Raw genomic sequence first — 18,880 nt, 5'->3', positions numbered from 1 at the left:
GATTTATTAAATTGTGGCAATTGTCCATGTTTCGTTAATTTTGTTCCCTAAATAACCCATGATTTAACTGAAATAAGGGAACAAATTAATAAATCGAATTCATTCTTATTTCATGAAATCTTTAATTTCCCTTCCCATGTTTACCACACACAGTAAGAGATGTGATTAAAAGTGAAAGATAATAAAAGAAACCTGTGAAATTAGAAGACTTAAGAAAATAAACAGTTAAACCAGAACAAAGCCACATTAATGAAGGCTATATCTCGAACGACATCCAGAGGCATGCTCACGATACATAACATTTTCCTAACCCTGCGAACTGCAAAAAAAAAAAATATTTATCAGATGTTTCGATCACACCAGAGCCTGAAGCACACGTATATTCTAGCGATTCAAACTTACATCGTAGTTTGTTCATTATCAAAATAAAATACAGTCACCTGAAGGACATTACTGGACCCTTGCTGGATCCTCTTCTGTTTACCTACAGAACAAACAGGTCTGTGGACGATGCAGTAAACATGGGACTGCATTATGTACTGCAACATCTAGACAGACCAGGGACTTATGTAAGGATTGTGTTTGCGGACTTCAGCTCGGCCTTTAACAATACCATCCCAAACCTCCTCCTGCCCAAACTAACTTAGCTCTCCGTGCCCACCTCCATCTGTCAGTGGACCAGGCAGCAGCTAGTGAGGCTGGGAAAATACACATTCAGCACCCGTATAATCAGCACTGGAACACCTCAGGGCTGTGTTCTCTAGCCACTGCTCTTCTCCCTGCACACCAATGACTGCATATCTAAAGACCCCTCTGTCAAGCTCCTGAAGTTTGCAGACGACACCACACTCATTCAGGATGGTGACGAGTCTGCTTACAGACAGGAGGTTAAGGAGCTGGCTGTCTGGTGCAGTCTTAACAACCTGGAATTCAACACGCTCAAAACAGTGGAGATGATAGTGGACTTCAGGAAAAACTCCCCTGCTCTCCCCACACTCACCATCATGAACAGCACTGTGACTGCAGTGAAGTCATTCATGTTCCTGGACACCACAATCTCTCAGGACCTAAAGTGGGACACTTACATTGACTCCATTGTGAAAAAGGCCAAGCAGACGTTGTACTTCCTTTGCCAGCTGAGGAAGTTCAACCTGCAACAAGAGCTGCTGAAACAGTTCTACTCTGCCATCGCTGAATCCATCCTCTGCACTTCTATAACGGTCTGGTTCGGCTCAGCTATAAAATCTGAAGACTAGAGGATAGTCCGGACTGCTAAGCAAATCATTGATACAACCCTCACTTCTCTTCAAGAACTGTACTCATCCAGAGTGAGCAAAGGGCTAGCAAAATCACTCTGGACCCCTCACAACCAGCACACTCCCTCTTTGAACTGTTGCCATCTGGTCAACGCTACAGAGTACTGAGCACCAGAACGGCCAGACACAGGAAGAGTGTCTTCCCTCAGGCAATCCATCTCATGAACACTTGACAATAACTGTGGGACACACAACACTATTTATACACTTATTTATCTAACACACATACTTAGTCTACATTTCAAATGTGCAGATAATATACCCGTACATATAAAACTGTCGATTGTAATATACCTGCACATACAATTGTCAATTTATATATTGTTATTCCTTATTTACTTGTTCTAGTTTTTGGTTCGGTCACTGTCGTTCTGTTGCACTGCGGAAGCTTCTGTCATGAAAACAAATTCCTCATATGTGAAAACATACCTGACAATAAAGCTCATTCTGATTAACATTTACATCTTGTTGACAACTTCATGTGTGCTGCACTTGGAAGAAAATTTTGTTTAAAAAGAACCTGAATCATGTTGTAGTTACATTTTTAAGTTGACTAGTTAAAAATTGTAAAAAAAAAAAAAAAAAAAAAAAAAGTTAATTTTTTTTTATTTATTTAAGTTTTTAACTAAGCGAACAGGAGGCAGTCATGTCTCTAGCATAAGCTCTGTGACCTCCACTGTTCACGGATTCTGCTTCAGCTGTCCAAATAGTCAACAGGAGAGCCAACCTGCTGCCCTAACAACACACATTAATATAAAGAGAGCTTTAAAACAACAACTGACAAACACGGCATGGGGTTATTTTGGAAAACAGCTATTTATCATTTTCAACACCTGTTCACTATAGGGAATATCATTTTGCTGTAAGACAAGGGAGAGGTTTAGGCATTTTGCAACAGGCAAAACCAATCAATATGCTCAGTTTAAGTTACAATACACTGGAAGCCCACTAAGAGGTTTAGTGTTTTTCACAATAACCAATTCCAGATTCACACTTATTCACACATTAAATCAATTTCACACTTATTCAAGTTCTAAAGAGGCATTCTGGGTGAAAACTGGACAAAATAATGTGCAGTGTAGCAATGGATTCCTAAATCAGCCATGTGCCATCCAGTAACTGCAAAAAGCTTTGTTTTTTGAAAATAAAGGAAGTCCCAGCCTTTCAAATGTTGTTGTGTGGTTTTGACGATGATTAATGTTAGCCAGTTTTTTACTTAACCTGTTGTCTTCATTATTTTATGCATTTTTGAATAAATGTCATGCAAAACAAACCATTACAGCTTGTAACAAAACTTCTTTTTATTCTCCTGTTTGGCAAGTGTTTGTCATTTTCTGACAACAAAGAGTAGCAATAAAGAAAATAAAGATTTAATGCTAACATTTTAGCATAGAGACCAATTCTCACAAATTACTAGTTGCTTATTAACATGCCAATTATTAATAAATTGGCTGTTTATTAGTACTTATAAAGCACATATTCTGCATGACCACATTCTATATCCCTAATCCTACCCAATACCTAAACATAATACTTACTACTATTAATAAGCATTAAATTAGGAATTGTTTTTGATTTGACAAATATCGTTACAATAATTGAAACTGACTTACATGAAAAAATGTATTGTGATAATTTTTTGGCCATAACCTTCAACCCTACTGTTAAAACCACAGTCCAATGTTTGAATGCAATGTGTCTGTTTAGACCATTTTTTTTAAAAACAAAACAAGAGAAAGGCTGAATGAAAATGCATTTCAATCTGTCTCAGTCTGTTTGTGAGTACCACCAAGTCATAGTAACAGTATATAAAAAAGAAGCTCTGGGCGTGTGACCCAAAGCGTGAAACTTATTGGTTTAAGTAATAATCATTCTACTGAACAATTCATGCAAGTCACATTTCTGCTTTTGACTTCCTTTGCTGTCATTTTCTGTGTGAGAATGATCAAGTTCCATTAAACCCAGAATCTTCCTTCAAAATGCATTAAGTCTGGGTCATATGTGTAAAAATTCATATCTCTGTATTTTTTGGCCAATTTGCGATATATGGTGTATATATACAGTACAGACCAAAAGTTTGGACACATCTTCTCATTCAAAGAGTTTTCTTTATTTTCATGACTGAAAATTGTAGATTCACACTAAAGGCATCAAAACTATGAATTAACACATGTGGAATTATATATGGAATTATATACATAACAAAAAAAAAAGTGTGAAACAACGGAAAATGTCATATTCTAGGTTCTTCAAAGTAGCCACCTTTTGCTTTGATTACTGCTTTGCACACTCTTGGCATTCTCTTGTACATACATATTCTTTTTTTTTTCACTCATCGCCCAATGTTGTCCATCAAAACAATACATAGGCCTATTAAAGTCTATGAAAACAAATGAAGTGAATGTAACCATGTAAGCCATAATATAGTGTGCAAAATAAGGGTTAAAAATCACAATTCTTTCTAACAACATTAACATTGCAATCTAAAAACAAAAATAAGGCTTTTAAAGTGGAAGTTAAATTCACTAAGCTAAAAATGAAAATAATGAGAACAAAAGCAAAAAGTTGAGTTAGGCTATTTTGATTACCCAATTACAGTCACTTTACAGTCAGTGCTATCTATAAAAATAGACTTACTTGTAGGTTTAAAATTCTACTTCACATTTATTGTCGAACTACAAATATTTCAGTGGAATGTATATTTTAGTCAGAAATTTTGCACTCCTATTTAATTGAGCTCTGTCTGTTTGGTACGCATGTGCGCAGCGGTGCTCGTTCACTAAAGTGAAGTTTAGCAGAGAACCCCAGAAGGCTCATGCAATTCTGACAGAAATTTTTTAAATATTTCCACGGCTTTCTAACATTTACAGATGGAGAATATACATGTGAAATGTAGGTTATGCATTCGGTAAGACAGCACATCTCAAACAAATTAAACAGCATGAGTAGCCTAGTAGTCAGCATAGGACGGGCCGAACCGCTTAAACTAATATGCCAAACGAAACCATTAACTATGTCTTACCAGTTTTTAAAGGCCTTAATATGAAGATTGTCTCTGCTAGATTTTCTGATGCACTCAACGCTCATATCAAACTATGGTATTGCCTCATATCAAAGCGCTTATAAAGAAAATATTGATATATCATACAAACTCGATATACCACCCATCCCTAAAATGCCATTTGAATCATTTGAACTGTGTCAGGACATCATAAATAGAACAAGGCAACAGTTTACTGTAGGGGATTTGTTGTATCTTGCAGCACAATGTAATAGGGTTGTGCTGATAGCCGATAGTATCGTGTATCGACGATAGTCAGAGATAGACGAAACCGGATGTCTCTGTTGATAGCTAAGACGATATTAGGCTCATTTTCCTATGAATGTATTAAATGATAATAATAATAATAATAATTAATATTTTTTATTGGGCATCCTATTATAATTTTGCTATCAAACTGCCCAGCTATTCCACTTCAGCATCACATTTCACACAGACACGCACGCAAATGAGGATTAGTTCCTGTAGCCGGTGAAGGAGTCTCCATCCACAAACAGACGTACATCATATGCAGAGATAAGTTATTTCATTGGACTTTAACAAGTAATGTGAATGACCTACATATGGGCAATATTTTAAACGAGCACTAACGGAGTTTAATGCCACAGTTATGTTAGAATGCATCTCATTCTTGTTTCTGTGGCAGTGCCTCAAGCTCTTCATGAGGCGCACGGTCCGGAGCTCTGTATGACTGATCCATCAGTTCAAATGAACTGTACTCCAAATATATGAACTTGCCTGTTTTTAATTCTTTATATTTAAAGTGTTCATTTATGTCCAATACTAGTGTTAAACTATTGGACTTTAAATCTACTATTGATTTTCACCGTTGACTTTTTTTGCAGAACATTTAGACTGATAACTTCCGTGCGCAGATGTGGCAGGATGCGCGATATGACAGTTGCGTCCGACTATATATGAACTAGCTGTTTTAAATACAGTATGTTTATTTTTAACGTTAGTTTATCAGTATGTTTGAAAGTATATTTTTTAGATTAATGGTGATTCCATAGGCTCTCTCCCGTGCACCTGCGTTGTTTAAAACACCAAATAGTTATGCTATGACAAGAACAAAGAGTCTCTCTCTTGCTCCACCCATGCACCATAATATCATGTAACGTCAATCTCACATAGCATCCTGTCATGCTGCACCACACTGCATCCAGTGTAGACAGCAGCTGATGATAATGGTTTCTATAGTATTCTGTCGCACCGCATGACGACACATCCAGTGTAGACATCATCACTGATTATAAAGGTTTCTAAAGTATTCTGACGGGCCGCACTGCACCATTGATTATATACTAAAGCAATGTTTATTTCATTTGTATCTTTGTTGATTATATTTATCTACTATTGTAATTTGTTGAGGCCTACTTTCTATGTTTATTTACTCACTTACAAAATCACCCCAGTCACTGATTATTTCTTTCCAATATCGTAGCCCTACAGCAGATGAACACTTCATATATAGTCAATGACTTCTTATATGGCCCAGATGGTCTTCTCCCATATTATGTAACAAAGCACTGATTTACAACCACACTTTAGGGACTTATTGTAATGGAATGCTTTAAGTCTTTGAACCACACTAAGTTTAATGACGTCCTCTGTATGGGCCTGCAGGAGGAGGCCCGTCTCGCAAGTGGCGTCTTATCGAGTGATCTTCAACAGCATGCGTAAATCAAGGCTGCAGTTCTAGTTTTTCACATTGTTTGTCAAAGGGGATGACAAGAACAAAGCAGTAACAATCTGCAAACTGAATTATGAAAAGGCCAGCATAAGACAGATTGACATAACAGTAGAGTCAATGTTAAACCAACAATGCCATTTTGCTGTGCGAGACAGACAGGAATATTACCAATAGACCTACAAAAACCTTAAATGAAGCGGATTTCTTTTGTTGCATTGTATCTTTCCACTCTCTTTCAACAGTCAGCACTTTACTGTAAGGGAATGTGCAGGTTTGCTTACGTCTGTGCACTACTGCCTGACTCAATCATTTAAGGACAGAAATTCACCAAGTCATGCAGTCTGAAAAGTCATGAAAAACTCTTTAAAAGGGAACTCCAAAAATGCCTGTATGCAAAGCAAACAAGTTCCATTTGCTCAGGTCAAATGGAAGCAAGATGTTTGTCTGAGGCACATGTGTGAGAAAGGAAGGACAGAAAAACAGAGGGAGAAAAGAACAAGTTTAGACCAAACCACATGGAAGCCATTTAAAAGAAGATCCCCTGCAGGAATGCTCTGTTTAGCTCTTGCTATTTTCAATTTGACAAATTGTATGAAGTGAGATGGAGCTAACATATTTGGATCGTGTGAATGAGAACAATGAACGATCCCAATATCCGATGCTTCAGGGTTACGGGGAAAACATTTTTACATTAAAGCAAAGCAACTCTGCCAGACAAAAAGCGTTCCAGAAGGCAAGTAAAGGCAAGTCAGATGGTCGCAAGACTTTGGTTATAATCTCAAGGTACACAGACAAAGTTTACACCCACAAGCCACCACAAAAGACATCTGCCATCAAATATCACACCCTTCCCCTTCAGGTCAATCAACATCCACAAAAACAAGTTAAAGTTCTGATCTAGAAGAATGTCAGAAGCATTTAGTTGTCATATTTAAGACTATCAGTCTGACAAATCTGATTCCTTTTTTTCTAAGGAAATCTAATCATGTGACCGGCAAACAAACCTCAGGTCATACTACAGTCCACTTCCTGAAGCTGCATGCTCCAGTAAAGTGTTACCACAGAACATAGCAATGCAGTTCGGTGTTCACAGAATAAGAAGGATGGGCTCATGACTAAAGTGGATCAGCAGCGATCAGAGGAGATCAGCAGTAAATCACTGCAAAGCCAGAGTTAGAGATCCAGTGGTTCACGTTTCACTCGTGACTCTAGCAACGCTGATGGGACCAGAGACCTCGAGAAAGTGGAGAAAGATGCTTTTTCTTTTCTTCAGTATGGAATTCCTGGACTAGAAATCTCATCACCCTTGAAAACCTAAACACCAAGGATATTACACTAAATGGAAAAGAGAAAAATATTGAACCAGTTGGCTGTTTTCCCAAAGCCATTTGCTAAAACATCAGTCACATTTAAAAGCAGACTCAAAACTCATCTGTTTAACTATTGAATGAGCACTGTGCAATGTCCGAACTGATTGCACTATATTTTATGTATAATCACTTTCTATTCATAACTGTTTTAAATTCATTTTAAGTCTTTTAAATCAATTTTTAAATCATTTTCAAAGTTTTTAAATTCCTTGTTTTATTGTTGTATTCATTTATTATTATTATTATTATTATTATTATCTTTATTATTTATTATTATTATTATTATTATTATTATCTTTTCTTTTATGTATAGCACTTTGAATTACCATTGTATATGAAATGTGCTATATAAATAAATATGCCTTGCCACTGATCAACTTTTTACATTTCATTAACAAATTGTAGCATCTAATATTAAGTCAAAATTGACCGTTAATGGTGACAATTAATAAACCTTACTCAGGTTAGAGATTATATTAAATTTACTGTGGATAAAAAAACAAGACTGTAAGGGATAGTTTTACAGTCTTTAAAATGGCGCACACTGTATCCTCCACATAATTTTCACAACTTGTTCCCAAAATACTCCTTCCGGTTTGTCACAAGTTTCTGAAAGTTTTTTTTCGAGTATGGCTCTGTGTGACGTTAGATGGAGCGGAATTTCCTTATATGGGTCCTAAGGGCACTTCTGCCGGAAGAGCGCGCGCTCCCGTATAGCAGAGCACTGAGAGCACAGACATCCACTGATCAGAGAGATTCACTGATCAGAGCGAGAGCGTCGCGAAAAGTCACAAAAGAAGTGTGTTTTTGGTTGCCAGGGCAAGACAACCCTGCACAGATTACCAAAAGAGAAACAGCATTAAGGGACGAGTGGATGGAGTTTATTTTTTACAGAGCATCAACGGAGTTGTGCAAGTGTTTTTGTTTGTTCCCTGCATTTCGAAGATGCTTGTTTTACAAACAAGGCCTAGTTTGACGACGGATTTGCGTATCGTTTATTTCTTAAGGATGATGCAATCCCAACGAAAAAGGGTCACGATCGTGTGTTGGAGTAAAACTGCTTAAAATATCTCTGCCTCCTTGTTAGTGCGTCCGCCTCCCATGCCAGAGACCCCGGTTCGAGCCCCGCTCGGTTGCTGCTGCTGCTCTCGTTCAGTTTCAGCCTCGGGATCTGATTCTGGATCATAAATAAACGACTGAATCTGACTGTAAGCCATGGTTTGTTTTGGATGATGGTTTTTCCCTCACGGTAATGTCACAGTTTCCACATGCTCTCAACGCAAAAGCCTACTCGCGCTCGTGATTCTTTAGCTCCGCCCACACGTCACGCCTCCAGCCAGTCGTGTTTTTCTGGGAAAAATCGGTACAAACTATCTTTCTCTTATGAATATAATAAAACTAAAGACTTTTTGGAGTTATGAAGGATGCAGTACTACTCTATAGGTACTCAAGATTAACAGGAGATTGAGTGAAAACGAGCATTTCACCCCCCCTTTAATGTCCTTGTTTCATATTTCACCAACTATGTAATTATTTTTAATATGTTTAATTAAATAACTTTCATATATATTTCAGATTTTGTCACAACCATGCAATGTAAAGTATAGAAATTATGGTTTGTACTAGAATTCACTGGGAACCTACTCAACGTCTCCGAAACCATTTATGCACTAATATAAGATCCAAGCAAACAAGGCACCATATTAAAGTGGGTGCATGCAATAGAAATACTGCCATGATTCTTGATGCATACCTTGTGCAAAAGTATGAAACCATAATGAATGAATGAATGTCTTTGTTGCCTTTTATTATGGCACACCTCTAGTTTCCGTGATCAATGCATGCTGAGTTTCACCCATGGACTAGACTAGAGAACCTAACGTGGCACTGTGATCCGTGAAAATGGTGTGACCACACGCACTTGCATTAACCTCTGTGGACCTGGGACAGTCGTATATGCTCACAAACATGGACCTGTTATTCAAAATTCAAAAAAAAATAACGGGGAAAATAAGAAATCTACTGGTTTTAATGGCAAACAAACCATCGGGCAGCTCATAATATCAGTCGTACATTATATGTTTGCATGTAATTTGGTGTACATTTGCATATAAAAAAATATAAATAGACAACATATGACAAATGAAACTTTGATTAAAAAACATATATATAATGCGTTACGCATACTGACTAGTGTTAGTTGTGTCTTATTGAGATGTCTGAGACTCTGGCTAAAGGGGTTAGCAGTGGTGGCTAACTGATAGTCTAGACTTCGACTTGTAATTCGAGGACTGTTTTAAGAGGCTCAAAACTGACAACTCTTAAACCATATTTTAGTATTTAAACGGTGTTTTAGTAGCTAGATAAACTGAGCCTGAAAAATTAAATGGACAACTATATAAACACCCACAACAAACAACGGACGCTGGTCGGCATTCCCCTCTCCTGCAACAGGCACAGACAGACATACAAACACACTCACTATATTAAAACGGTCTCAAACGGTTTACCTTGAAGTCTTTCTCAAGTCCAGGGGTTTTAGCTAAATATTAACTTTCCATGGAGCGAGGTAAAGTTGCGTAACCTTGCACACTCGCGCACACTGAGGGTTCAAGACCGACGTCAGCGGTCAGTTTTCACACAGGGGCAGGATTTCAACAGTCCAGTCCATAAAGAGAGGCTGAGTGTATAAAGACTGTGTGCGCAGACAACAAGGCAGTTGCCGCAGCTCTTCCAGCAGTTACTCAAGCCATGGAAGACGGGCTTTGCGCTGCGGCTGCGCTGGACAGAACTGCGCATGCGCACAAATGCGCTGCATGCATAGCTTATCAGCTCTCTACTACCCTCTGCTGCAAACTGTACATGTAAACACACGCTTTTGCTTTAAAAGTGAATCTAAAACAATACATTAAAAAGGTATAATATAATAAATCTAATTTAAAAAAATCAGGGTCCACATTGTTTTGCTCTCTGTGCATCTTCGGTTACTAAATGTAGCTACAGCTATAATATATAAACAGAGGGCAACCAGTCAATATAGGAAAACATAATAAACAACATGTAGTTATTTCAGAATCATTGACATAACAATTAGCCTATATATTTGTTTTTCACAATACATGGCTCCAAATACTAGAATAATTGGATACAAACAGATAGGCTAAGTAATTTCAAAGCAGTTCAACCTCATTTCTTTGTATCTAAAGCAATAGTTTCAACTTCAAGTCAATATTTCACTATTGTAATGTTTTTTGAATAACCCCCCAGTGTATTTCATGACAATAATCATATTCCTCCACTGTTTTTAATTACTTGCTGAATTGAGATTGTACTTACTGTATTATATTCTCTTAAAAAGGCTCTTGTGAAAAGAATAGGCTGACAATTGAATAAACTCACCATTAGATGGCTAGGTCATCTGCAAAACGTAGATTTCTCTTGAAACTTAGTGAATACATAGACCTTTTGGGTACACTTGATTGCAGATGTCGCCGCACAGTAACTAACTTTTCTGGTTTTGCTTGGCTGTGCTGACGTTAATCTCATTTCATTCTGATGTTGGACACACCTTTCTCTCTCCAACAATGCATCACTGACGCAGCAATCCAGGCTATTAGAACTGCTTTACGTGGAACCTATTTTAAAGAAGAAAAGGAGAGCGAGAGAGAGAATTCATTTCTCCATGTAATGAGGTTAATGTGTTCTCTTTTGAAGGTGTGTCTATTAAGGTTAAGCTGTCAAACACTTTTTTTCAGCATTTCTTAAAAAGTAAACATATTAAGGAGGACACTGTTTATTTTTACTCTGTTTAGATTATTAAAAAAAAACATTGCTCAAGATCTCATAGGTAACAGCCGTTGTATATGTAGGTCCATTATAATGTAACTTCCACCACATCTCAAACTGTGTAGCATCCTGTAGTAAAAGTAACAACTGGGGGAATTATTTTCAAATAATATTTGTAATAATTTTAAATAACTTTAAATAAATAATAATACTATTTAATTATCCACATGTTTCCATAATTACAAAATTAATGACACACACACACACACACAATTACAGTTTGATTTCTCTCCAATGTTCACACAGTAGTAAATAAATATTAATAATTAACTAATCATTGCAAAAATATTAGAATTTTATCAACATTAAAACACATGTAAAGTACAAACAAATTTAGGAACATATCATTTCGAGTACAAACAGCCATTAATAGGCTATGGATATAATAATAATTACACCTCCAATTATGCAGATATACTGTAGCATTCTAAATAAAATACTAACAAATGTTCAAATAACTTGGCAAAGAATCAGAAAAAAAGGAAATTAACAACAATTCAAATTTGACAAAAAAGGCGTAAAGACAATTAAAATAAACAAACAAACAAATAAATATAATAAAAAATGACACTGAATGTAAATATCTTCCATCCCAACAATATATCTCTATAAGAAGAAAATAAAATAGATTGAATTGGTTTATGTTGAATCTAAATGATTTTTGTTTATTGGACCCTTTCTTTGTAATAAACATTTGAAAAGTAGCCTAGCCTAGCAAAAATGGGCTACATTCATCATAGATAACAGGCTATAAAGTAGGGGAGAGCAGAAAACAAAGTAACACTTTTAGATTTTCTCAGTTTGTGTAAATCCACATGGGGTTCAGAATTGTTTTTTTTTATTTTATTTTTATCCACAGTAATTTTACACTTGTCTAATACAAATATGTTACTTTGTTTTATAATTACATTTTATACGTTTTTCTTTATTTACCCTCAGAAATGTGCAAGTGAAATGTGACAACATGTACTGTAAAATGTACAATGTGGGGTATACTAATAGAAGATTTGTCTCTTTTTAAAAGAATAATAAAAACAGATTAAACATTTACTTAAGCCAGAATTTTAATTTAACTATGGTAAAATAAATGTTCAGCGATATCTTCAAAAGATTATTGAATTTTGGTGGTGAGTTTATTCTATAAAATGTTGACATGGTAACTAATAAATACTGTAAATTTTGTTTTACTAGCATGTGTGGAAAAAAAAAAATCAAACCACGTGTGTCACAACTAGCCCCGTGCTCCCCTAGACAGATAAACATAACTCCGGTCTTTCATGAAACAAAGCAATATGAGCTGTACAAATGTATTTTTAATCATTCCTTATGATAATCATTCCTCATGAACACACAAACATATTTTCGCTCTTATATTTCGTTATACATCCAAAAAAGCAGGTGTCGCTGTACTTTCCTCCACGCAGTGTTGTTTTGATCGGCTGTCGACGGTATTTACCACGCATGCGCACATCATTCTTTCTTTTTCCCGTGCAGCCGAGTCAAAACCCGAGTTTGACTCCAGGCTCCGGCTTAGGAGACTAAAAAGTCTACAAAATGGTCAGTACAGCGTCGCAATACTTCTATTTTTACGTTCCCTAAAGATTAATGATCTGTTTGGTGCCTTTACGTTGTAGATTGATGGCAGATAATAAAAGGATGATTTAAGATTTTCTCCGATAGACCGAGTTCAAACGTGGCTTATGGCTGATTTCAGCCCTTCCCACATGAGTTTCAGAGACATGCACACTCTAGTGAATTTTGCAACATTAATGATGGTTTTCGGAACATGACACGCTCCCAAAAAAAGCAAAATATGGTATTATATAAACACCTGCTCGTATTTTTACATGATTAATGCTAGCATGCTACGTCTTCAACACTTTATGCAGGCCTTTCAACCCTTTACAATTATAATACGTCCGTTTTCATTGTAACAAAAATGTGCATTTGATTTGCGCCTGCAGGTTGGATCTCTGAAGTGAGTTGACTTTTTGAAATGTTGTCTTTTAGGGATTCGTTAAAGTAGTGAAGAACAAGGCCTACTTCAAGAGGTACCAGGTGAAGTTCAGGAGAAGGAGAGGTGAACCAGCAGTTTTAACACTAACAGTGATATAAAGTCACACTGACAGGCTTGGTTTTCATTGGTTTGTCTTCCTGCTTCCTAGAGGGAAAAACTGATTACTTTGCCCGAAAGCGCCTGGTTATCCAAGACAAGAATAAGTACAACACACCCAAGTATAGGATGATTGTCCGCTTCTCCAACAGGGACATCATCTGCCAGGTGAGTGCAAAGATGTTCAAATGTCACATGACCAGCTATAGAGCGCTCATGTTGCAGGACGTCCTAAAATATGACATGCGTGTTCTCATTATTGTGCCTCATAAGAGCTGAGTTCAATATCTCTGAAGATTTTGATTTGTTGACAGTCAACTGTGTTTTTGTTTTTCAGATTGCCTACGCCAAGATTGAGGGTGACGTTATCGTGTGTGCGGCTTACTCCCATGAGCTGCCCAAGTATGGCGTCAGTGTGGGTTTGACAAATTATGCTGCAGCTTACTGCACTGGGCTGCTGCTGGCCCGCAGGGTGAGTCTCACTTCCGCCACTTAATATTTGACCGTTTTACCCCTGAAATTAGTTCATGAAACTTTGCCTTGCAGTTCTAGTGCTTCAAGAACTTGAAGAGTGGTTGCATTAAAGAAGTAAACCTCTATTCTCTAGACATTCATCATGGTGACTGAATTAAAGACATATGTCTTTACTGAGACATTTCACATGCGGGAGATTGAATTAGTAAAATAGATTGGGTTGCATTAATCATGACTGAAACAGCAAAGTCTTGTGTGCATCCTCTGCACAAAGTAGTGTGCATCATACCAGAGTTCACATTCTCAAGCTTTTTAATGGAATTAAATATTCATACTTCAAGAGGATTGCGACAAGTTTAAAGTCAGTCCATATTTAAGGACTTTCATTACATTTACCTTCTTAATCTGATTTTATCCATGAAATGACAAGACCTAAAGAAACAATTTTGAAATGAAATGTAATGCTTTCCACATTGTTTTTCACGGACTATATGTGAGGTGCCAACTTGCATAGTAATGTTGAATTTAAAGAAATAGTTTAGCCCAAAATGAAAATTGTCATTAATGTCCCTCATGTCATTTCAAACCTGTAAATCCTTGCTTCATCCTCAGAACACAAATGAAGAGATTTTGTTTGCGTATCACGGCGCACGCATGTGTCATAGTGCGCTCATGTTTCACTGATGAACAAAGGTCATAGGGTTTGGAACAACATTAGGGTAATTATTGACAATTTTCATTTTGAAGTGAACTGTCCAATTAAAACCAGTCACAATTAGTGTGTCCCAATTTGCATACTATGCATTAAATTATTGGATACTTAAATAGTATTCAAAATTAGAATAAGTGTGTCCCAAATCATAGTGGGTTAAAATACATGGATATCTGAATAGTCTACCATTTCTGGAGGAAATTCAAAGTGCATATCCATGCACACACTAATTATCTAAGATTGCGCACAACCCAATGTGCTTTGGAAGATATTTATCCTTAATATGAGTAAAAATGTTAAATTGAGGTTAAGTAGAAAGGTTTTGATAAAGGGGTTTGAGTGATCAATGTAATTTGACCTGCAGAAAAAAGTAAATCTGCAACAACAATGAAAATATATGAAGATATGTTAGGGTCCTGTGAGGCGAGTTCATTGCATGAAGACCAACAATTGGCAGATTAACATACTAGTCACTTTTATACAGTTGGATCGTGTGTAAAGAGCTGTGGAGTGTGTGCAACTCTATATGAGGACATTGATAAGATGATTGACAGGCATGGAGATATGTGAATTGAGATGCAGCAAATTTATATAATTGGTATTTAATTACAAATTGTCTACCTGTACTGTAAGATTAATCCTGATGCGTTTTCATAAAAATTCCCATTAAGGCATGTTACTTGATGTGAGAAACTGTGTTTGTAAATGGGTACATTTAGTCTTTTACAACTGGAATGGTCTTCCGGTGACCACTTGTGATATGGATATCTTCAATGGGCAGACTTCCTAACATGCGTCTCATTTGCCACATCAGTGTATTACAAATATACAGTTTCAACCGAGATGCTCTTAAGTGCGGTACAACTTGGAACTTTAGATGTTTGTGCATCATGCAATCTTTCTTTCTCGCTGCATGTTGTCATACATGCTGAAGTTATGGAGTTCTTTAGCAAGTATTCATGTTTTTTAATCAGGCCAAGCTAAAAACCTTTGCACTGGCACCATGATTGTGTGTTAGATAAGTAGATCGTTCTTAGCTGTTGTGCAGAACTGTTTGGAACGTATTAGCTTTATTATACAAATAGAATTTGGTCGTGTGTTTTTAACTATCTCTAAATGTAGCTTGAGTAATCACAATGTTTTGCAGCTCATTTATACTTGTATTGAGTGCTGCCCTCTTACAATCCCTTAGCAGGTCTGTAAGGCTCGAGTAATCCAGGAAAATTGATACGAAGACAAACGCCTGGTTATAACTGGTCCACTATGTGCTCTCTTCCAGCTGCTGAACAAATTTGGCCTTGACAAGGTGTACGAGGGCCAGGTGGAGATCACTGGGGATGAGTTTAATGTGGAGAGCATTGATGGGCAGCCAGGTGCTTTCACCTGTTACCTGGATGCAGGCCTGGCCAGAACCACCACTGGCAACAAGGTGTTCGGTGCCTTGAAGGGAGCGGTGGATGGAGGTCTCTCCATTCCTCACAGGTTGATCTTCCTTCTTACCATTTATTTCTGCATATTCTTGAAATATTGAGTGTGAGCAGTTTGTACTGGGTTTTCCCATGTCATATTCGGTCTTCTTGATGATGACACCGTTTGAAACTGAGCAGCTTGTAGTTGCCCAATTGATGTGATTTTCAAGACGGGACTGATTTAGAGATTTGTTTACATTAGAAGCACCAAAATGTGTGTGAGCTCTATTAATTAAAGCTGAGTGTAATTGGAATCTAGTATATCCAGCATATGAGTTTTTAATCTTTGTCTTAGCACCAAGCGTTTCCCTGGCTATGACACTGAGAGCAAGGAGTTCAACGCAGAAGTTCACCGCAAGCACATCCTGGGCCTGAATATCTCTGAATACATGAGATCCTTGATGGAGGAGGATGAGGAAACCTACAAGAAACAGTTCTCTCGCTTCATCAAGAACGGCGTTACCCCTGATTCCGTATGTGCTGGGCTTTTTTTTCGCTCTACAATTTTCAAATGTGAATTCTGCTTTCATAATGTTTGATAGTTGCATTGTTAAAAGATCAATTGAATCTTAGATTTAAAGAGATACTCAACCTAAAAACATTCTCATTTACTCGCTCTCATGCCATCCTAGATGTGTATGGCTTCTGTGGAACTAAGATTTTTAGAAAAATAAATCCTCTACAGCAATGCAATTAGATGGAACCCTCACTGTGGAATCTTCAAAAACCGAACAAACAAGACCGTAATGATGGTTTTAACCATCGGTAAGAATTGAAATGATTGGTGTAAGGAAAATACTATCACTTTAAGGTTGTTTATATTATAAACAATCTCTTCTGGCTAGGGCTGCACAATTAACCGAATGTGATTGTCATGCGCATCTCGTCAGTAAAGCCTGTTCTGTAATCAGTAGTTAATCACCTTTTTTTTTTATCTTTTTTTTTTTTTTTCAGATTTCAGATGTAGCAGTACTTACTACAGTTTACAGTTCACTGACAAGCTACACAAAAAACAATCGCAGAAGATATAATTGTGTGATTATGAAATCATTGGCAATAAATGAAAGCTGTTTGAGTAGCTTCTCCGTGAACTATGGCTCTGTGTAGTAAATGTTGCTCCATCTGGAAGCATGTAAAAATATCACTGTTAATAACTGGTTTTTACTCCATAACATCAGGCTTCTTACACGGAATAAGGAACGCCTCATTTCATAGTTTTCTTAGCAGTGATAAAAGCTGTGTCGATTAGCATTGCATTATATACTTTTTACTTCAAGAACTCAAAAATCGGATATTGTTGTAGTTCTGTGTTAATTAGTCATGCTGAATCAATGAAAGTGTTTAAATCTTCTGTTTATACCGCAACCACTGTTGGGATTTCTCCTGCGGGGTGTATCTTGAGTTTTCAATGCGAGAGCGCCCTCTGTCCTTCGGTTGGAGATTAATTACGGATCACAGAACCATGCTTCACTGACAGGATGTGCATGACAATCGCAGCTTTTGCCTAATCGCGATTGCGATTTCTCGTGCTGCCGTAGTTCTGGCCAACTTTTGTACGTAAGTGGCAGACATATTCTAAAGCTCAAGCACAAGGAGATGCAGGATGTCACTTCTCATGCATGTTTCACAACGTGCTTACATCAACAACATGCTGATTACATAAAGCATGAACTCTCATATGACTGTTGACTGAAATCAGTGGCTTGTAGTTTAAAATACTTGTGTTTTTCCTCTCGCATACCATGCTTTTTGGGTGGAGTATCTCGAAGAATGGCAAATATTTATAGTTTCAGTTTCAAAATACTTGGCAGTTAAATTTGAATAACATTGGCTTTTACAATAAAGCTGGCTGTTAAATAACTGTTGCAATTAGTAATGTTATTAATCTCTTCCTCAGATGGAGGAAATGTACAAAAAGGCACACGCAGCCATCCGGGAGAACCCAGTGCACGAAAAGAAGCCCAAGCGGGAAGTCAAGAAGAAGAGGTATCTGTTTGTCATTAGGTTTCTTCATGTCTTGTACTCTCTGGTGGTGATTGTGATTGGATTGCAGTCTCAGAGGCATGTTGTTTTTGCTCTTTAGTTATTTTGGCATTTTAACAATTTAGAAACTGACATTGGATGTCCACAAAAACTATTCTGCTGCTTGATGATGATACCCTTCAAACTGAGCAAACTGTAGTTGGTCCTTCATTTGCACAGTTGATGTAAACCTTTCAAGACGGGTCTGAGAGCAGTTTTGGTTAATTGATGGGCATTTAGTGTCAGAAGACCCATTAGAGGAGGTATTATTTTAAACTGCTGTGGAGGCATTAGTCGGCTAGACAGTAGAAAACATTAATGAATTATGCTTGGGACTACATAAATCAATAAACTTGACTAATGCTTGTTTTGTCAGGGAAAACATGGGTAGTGTCACTTACTAAGTGATTGTTTCATTGAAATGTAATGCTATAGTCAGAAGTCCTGGGAAGAATTGCTTGCTACTTGTTTGCTGAAATTGAGTGGTTCTCTTTCTAGATGGAACCGTGCCAAGCTCACACTGGCTCAGAGGAAAGACCGTGTTGCCCAGAAGAAGGCCAGCTTCCTTCGGGCTCAAGCTGCAGAGGAGGACTAGAGCTCGATCTTGCTTTTCTCCTTATTTGTGCAGAATTTGTTCTAATAAATAACTCAAAAGACACTCTTGTCTGTCTGATTGCTTGTCACAATTGTGAGTTGTGAGGCTGTGCTTGATTTTCAAATGTTTAGGATGATTAATACTTTTCTTTGTTTTTGCATCTGTGTGACTTTAGGAGAAACCATTAGAATTTACAGAATTAAAACGAT

At 37.2% G+C, this 18,880-nt stretch overlaps 2 protein-coding genes across 6 annotated transcripts in view; one reads left to right on the top strand and one right to left on the bottom strand.

Annotated features, from left to right (window-relative positions):
- Window positions 1-11,077, bottom strand: part of LOC127959373 (ecotropic viral integration site 5 protein homolog) — a 61,728-nt gene extending 50,651 nt beyond the window's left edge. For 2 of the 5 annotated variants that reach the window (XM_052558511.1, XM_052558512.1), the window contains exon 1: window positions 10,840-10,946. In XM_052558511.1, coding sequence (XP_052414471.1) covers window positions 10,840-10,842 — 3 coding nt within the window. In that variant the 5' untranslated portion in view covers window positions 10,843-10,946. Of the gene's footprint in view, window positions 1-9,950; window positions 10,211-10,839 lie in introns of those variants that run through there. The other 3 variants (XM_052558514.1, XM_052558513.1, XM_052558516.1) reach the window with 2 other exon arrangements.
- Window positions 11,078-12,703: 1,626 nt separating this feature from the next.
- Window positions 12,704-18,734, top strand: LOC127959822 (60S ribosomal protein L5). The gene is made up of 8 exons (XM_052559207.1): window positions 12,704-12,843; window positions 13,297-13,366; window positions 13,452-13,567; window positions 13,737-13,871; window positions 15,865-16,067; window positions 16,350-16,527; window positions 17,952-18,040; window positions 18,575-18,734. The coding sequence occupies exons 1-8, from the start codon at window positions 12,841-12,843 to the stop codon at window positions 18,669-18,671; spliced, it is 891 nt and encodes a 296-aa protein (XP_052415167.1). The 5' UTR covers window positions 12,704-12,840; the 3' UTR covers window positions 18,672-18,734.
- The last annotated feature ends 146 nt before the right edge of the window (window positions 18,735-18,880 follow it).

Source organism: Carassius gibelio, chromosome B6 (assembly GCF_023724105.1).
Source record: "Carassius gibelio isolate Cgi1373 ecotype wild population from Czech Republic chromosome B6, carGib1.2-hapl.c, whole genome shotgun sequence".
NCBI lineage: Eukaryota > Metazoa > Chordata > Actinopteri > Cypriniformes > Cyprinidae > Carassius > Carassius gibelio.
The sequence above is the reverse complement of the archived record's forward strand: the minus strand, read 5'-3'. Positions and strand labels throughout refer to the sequence as shown.

Coding starts and splice junctions, on each gene's coding strand:
- LOC127959822 (XM_052559207.1), top strand. Junction 13,872..15,864: donor GGCTGCTGCTGGCCCGCAGG/GTGAGTCTCACT, acceptor GCTCTCTTCCAG/CTGCTGAACAAATTTGGCCT. Junction 16,528..17,951: donor ACGGCGTTACCCCTGATTCC/GTATGTGCTGGG, acceptor TCTCTTCCTCAG/ATGGAGGAAATGTACAAAAA.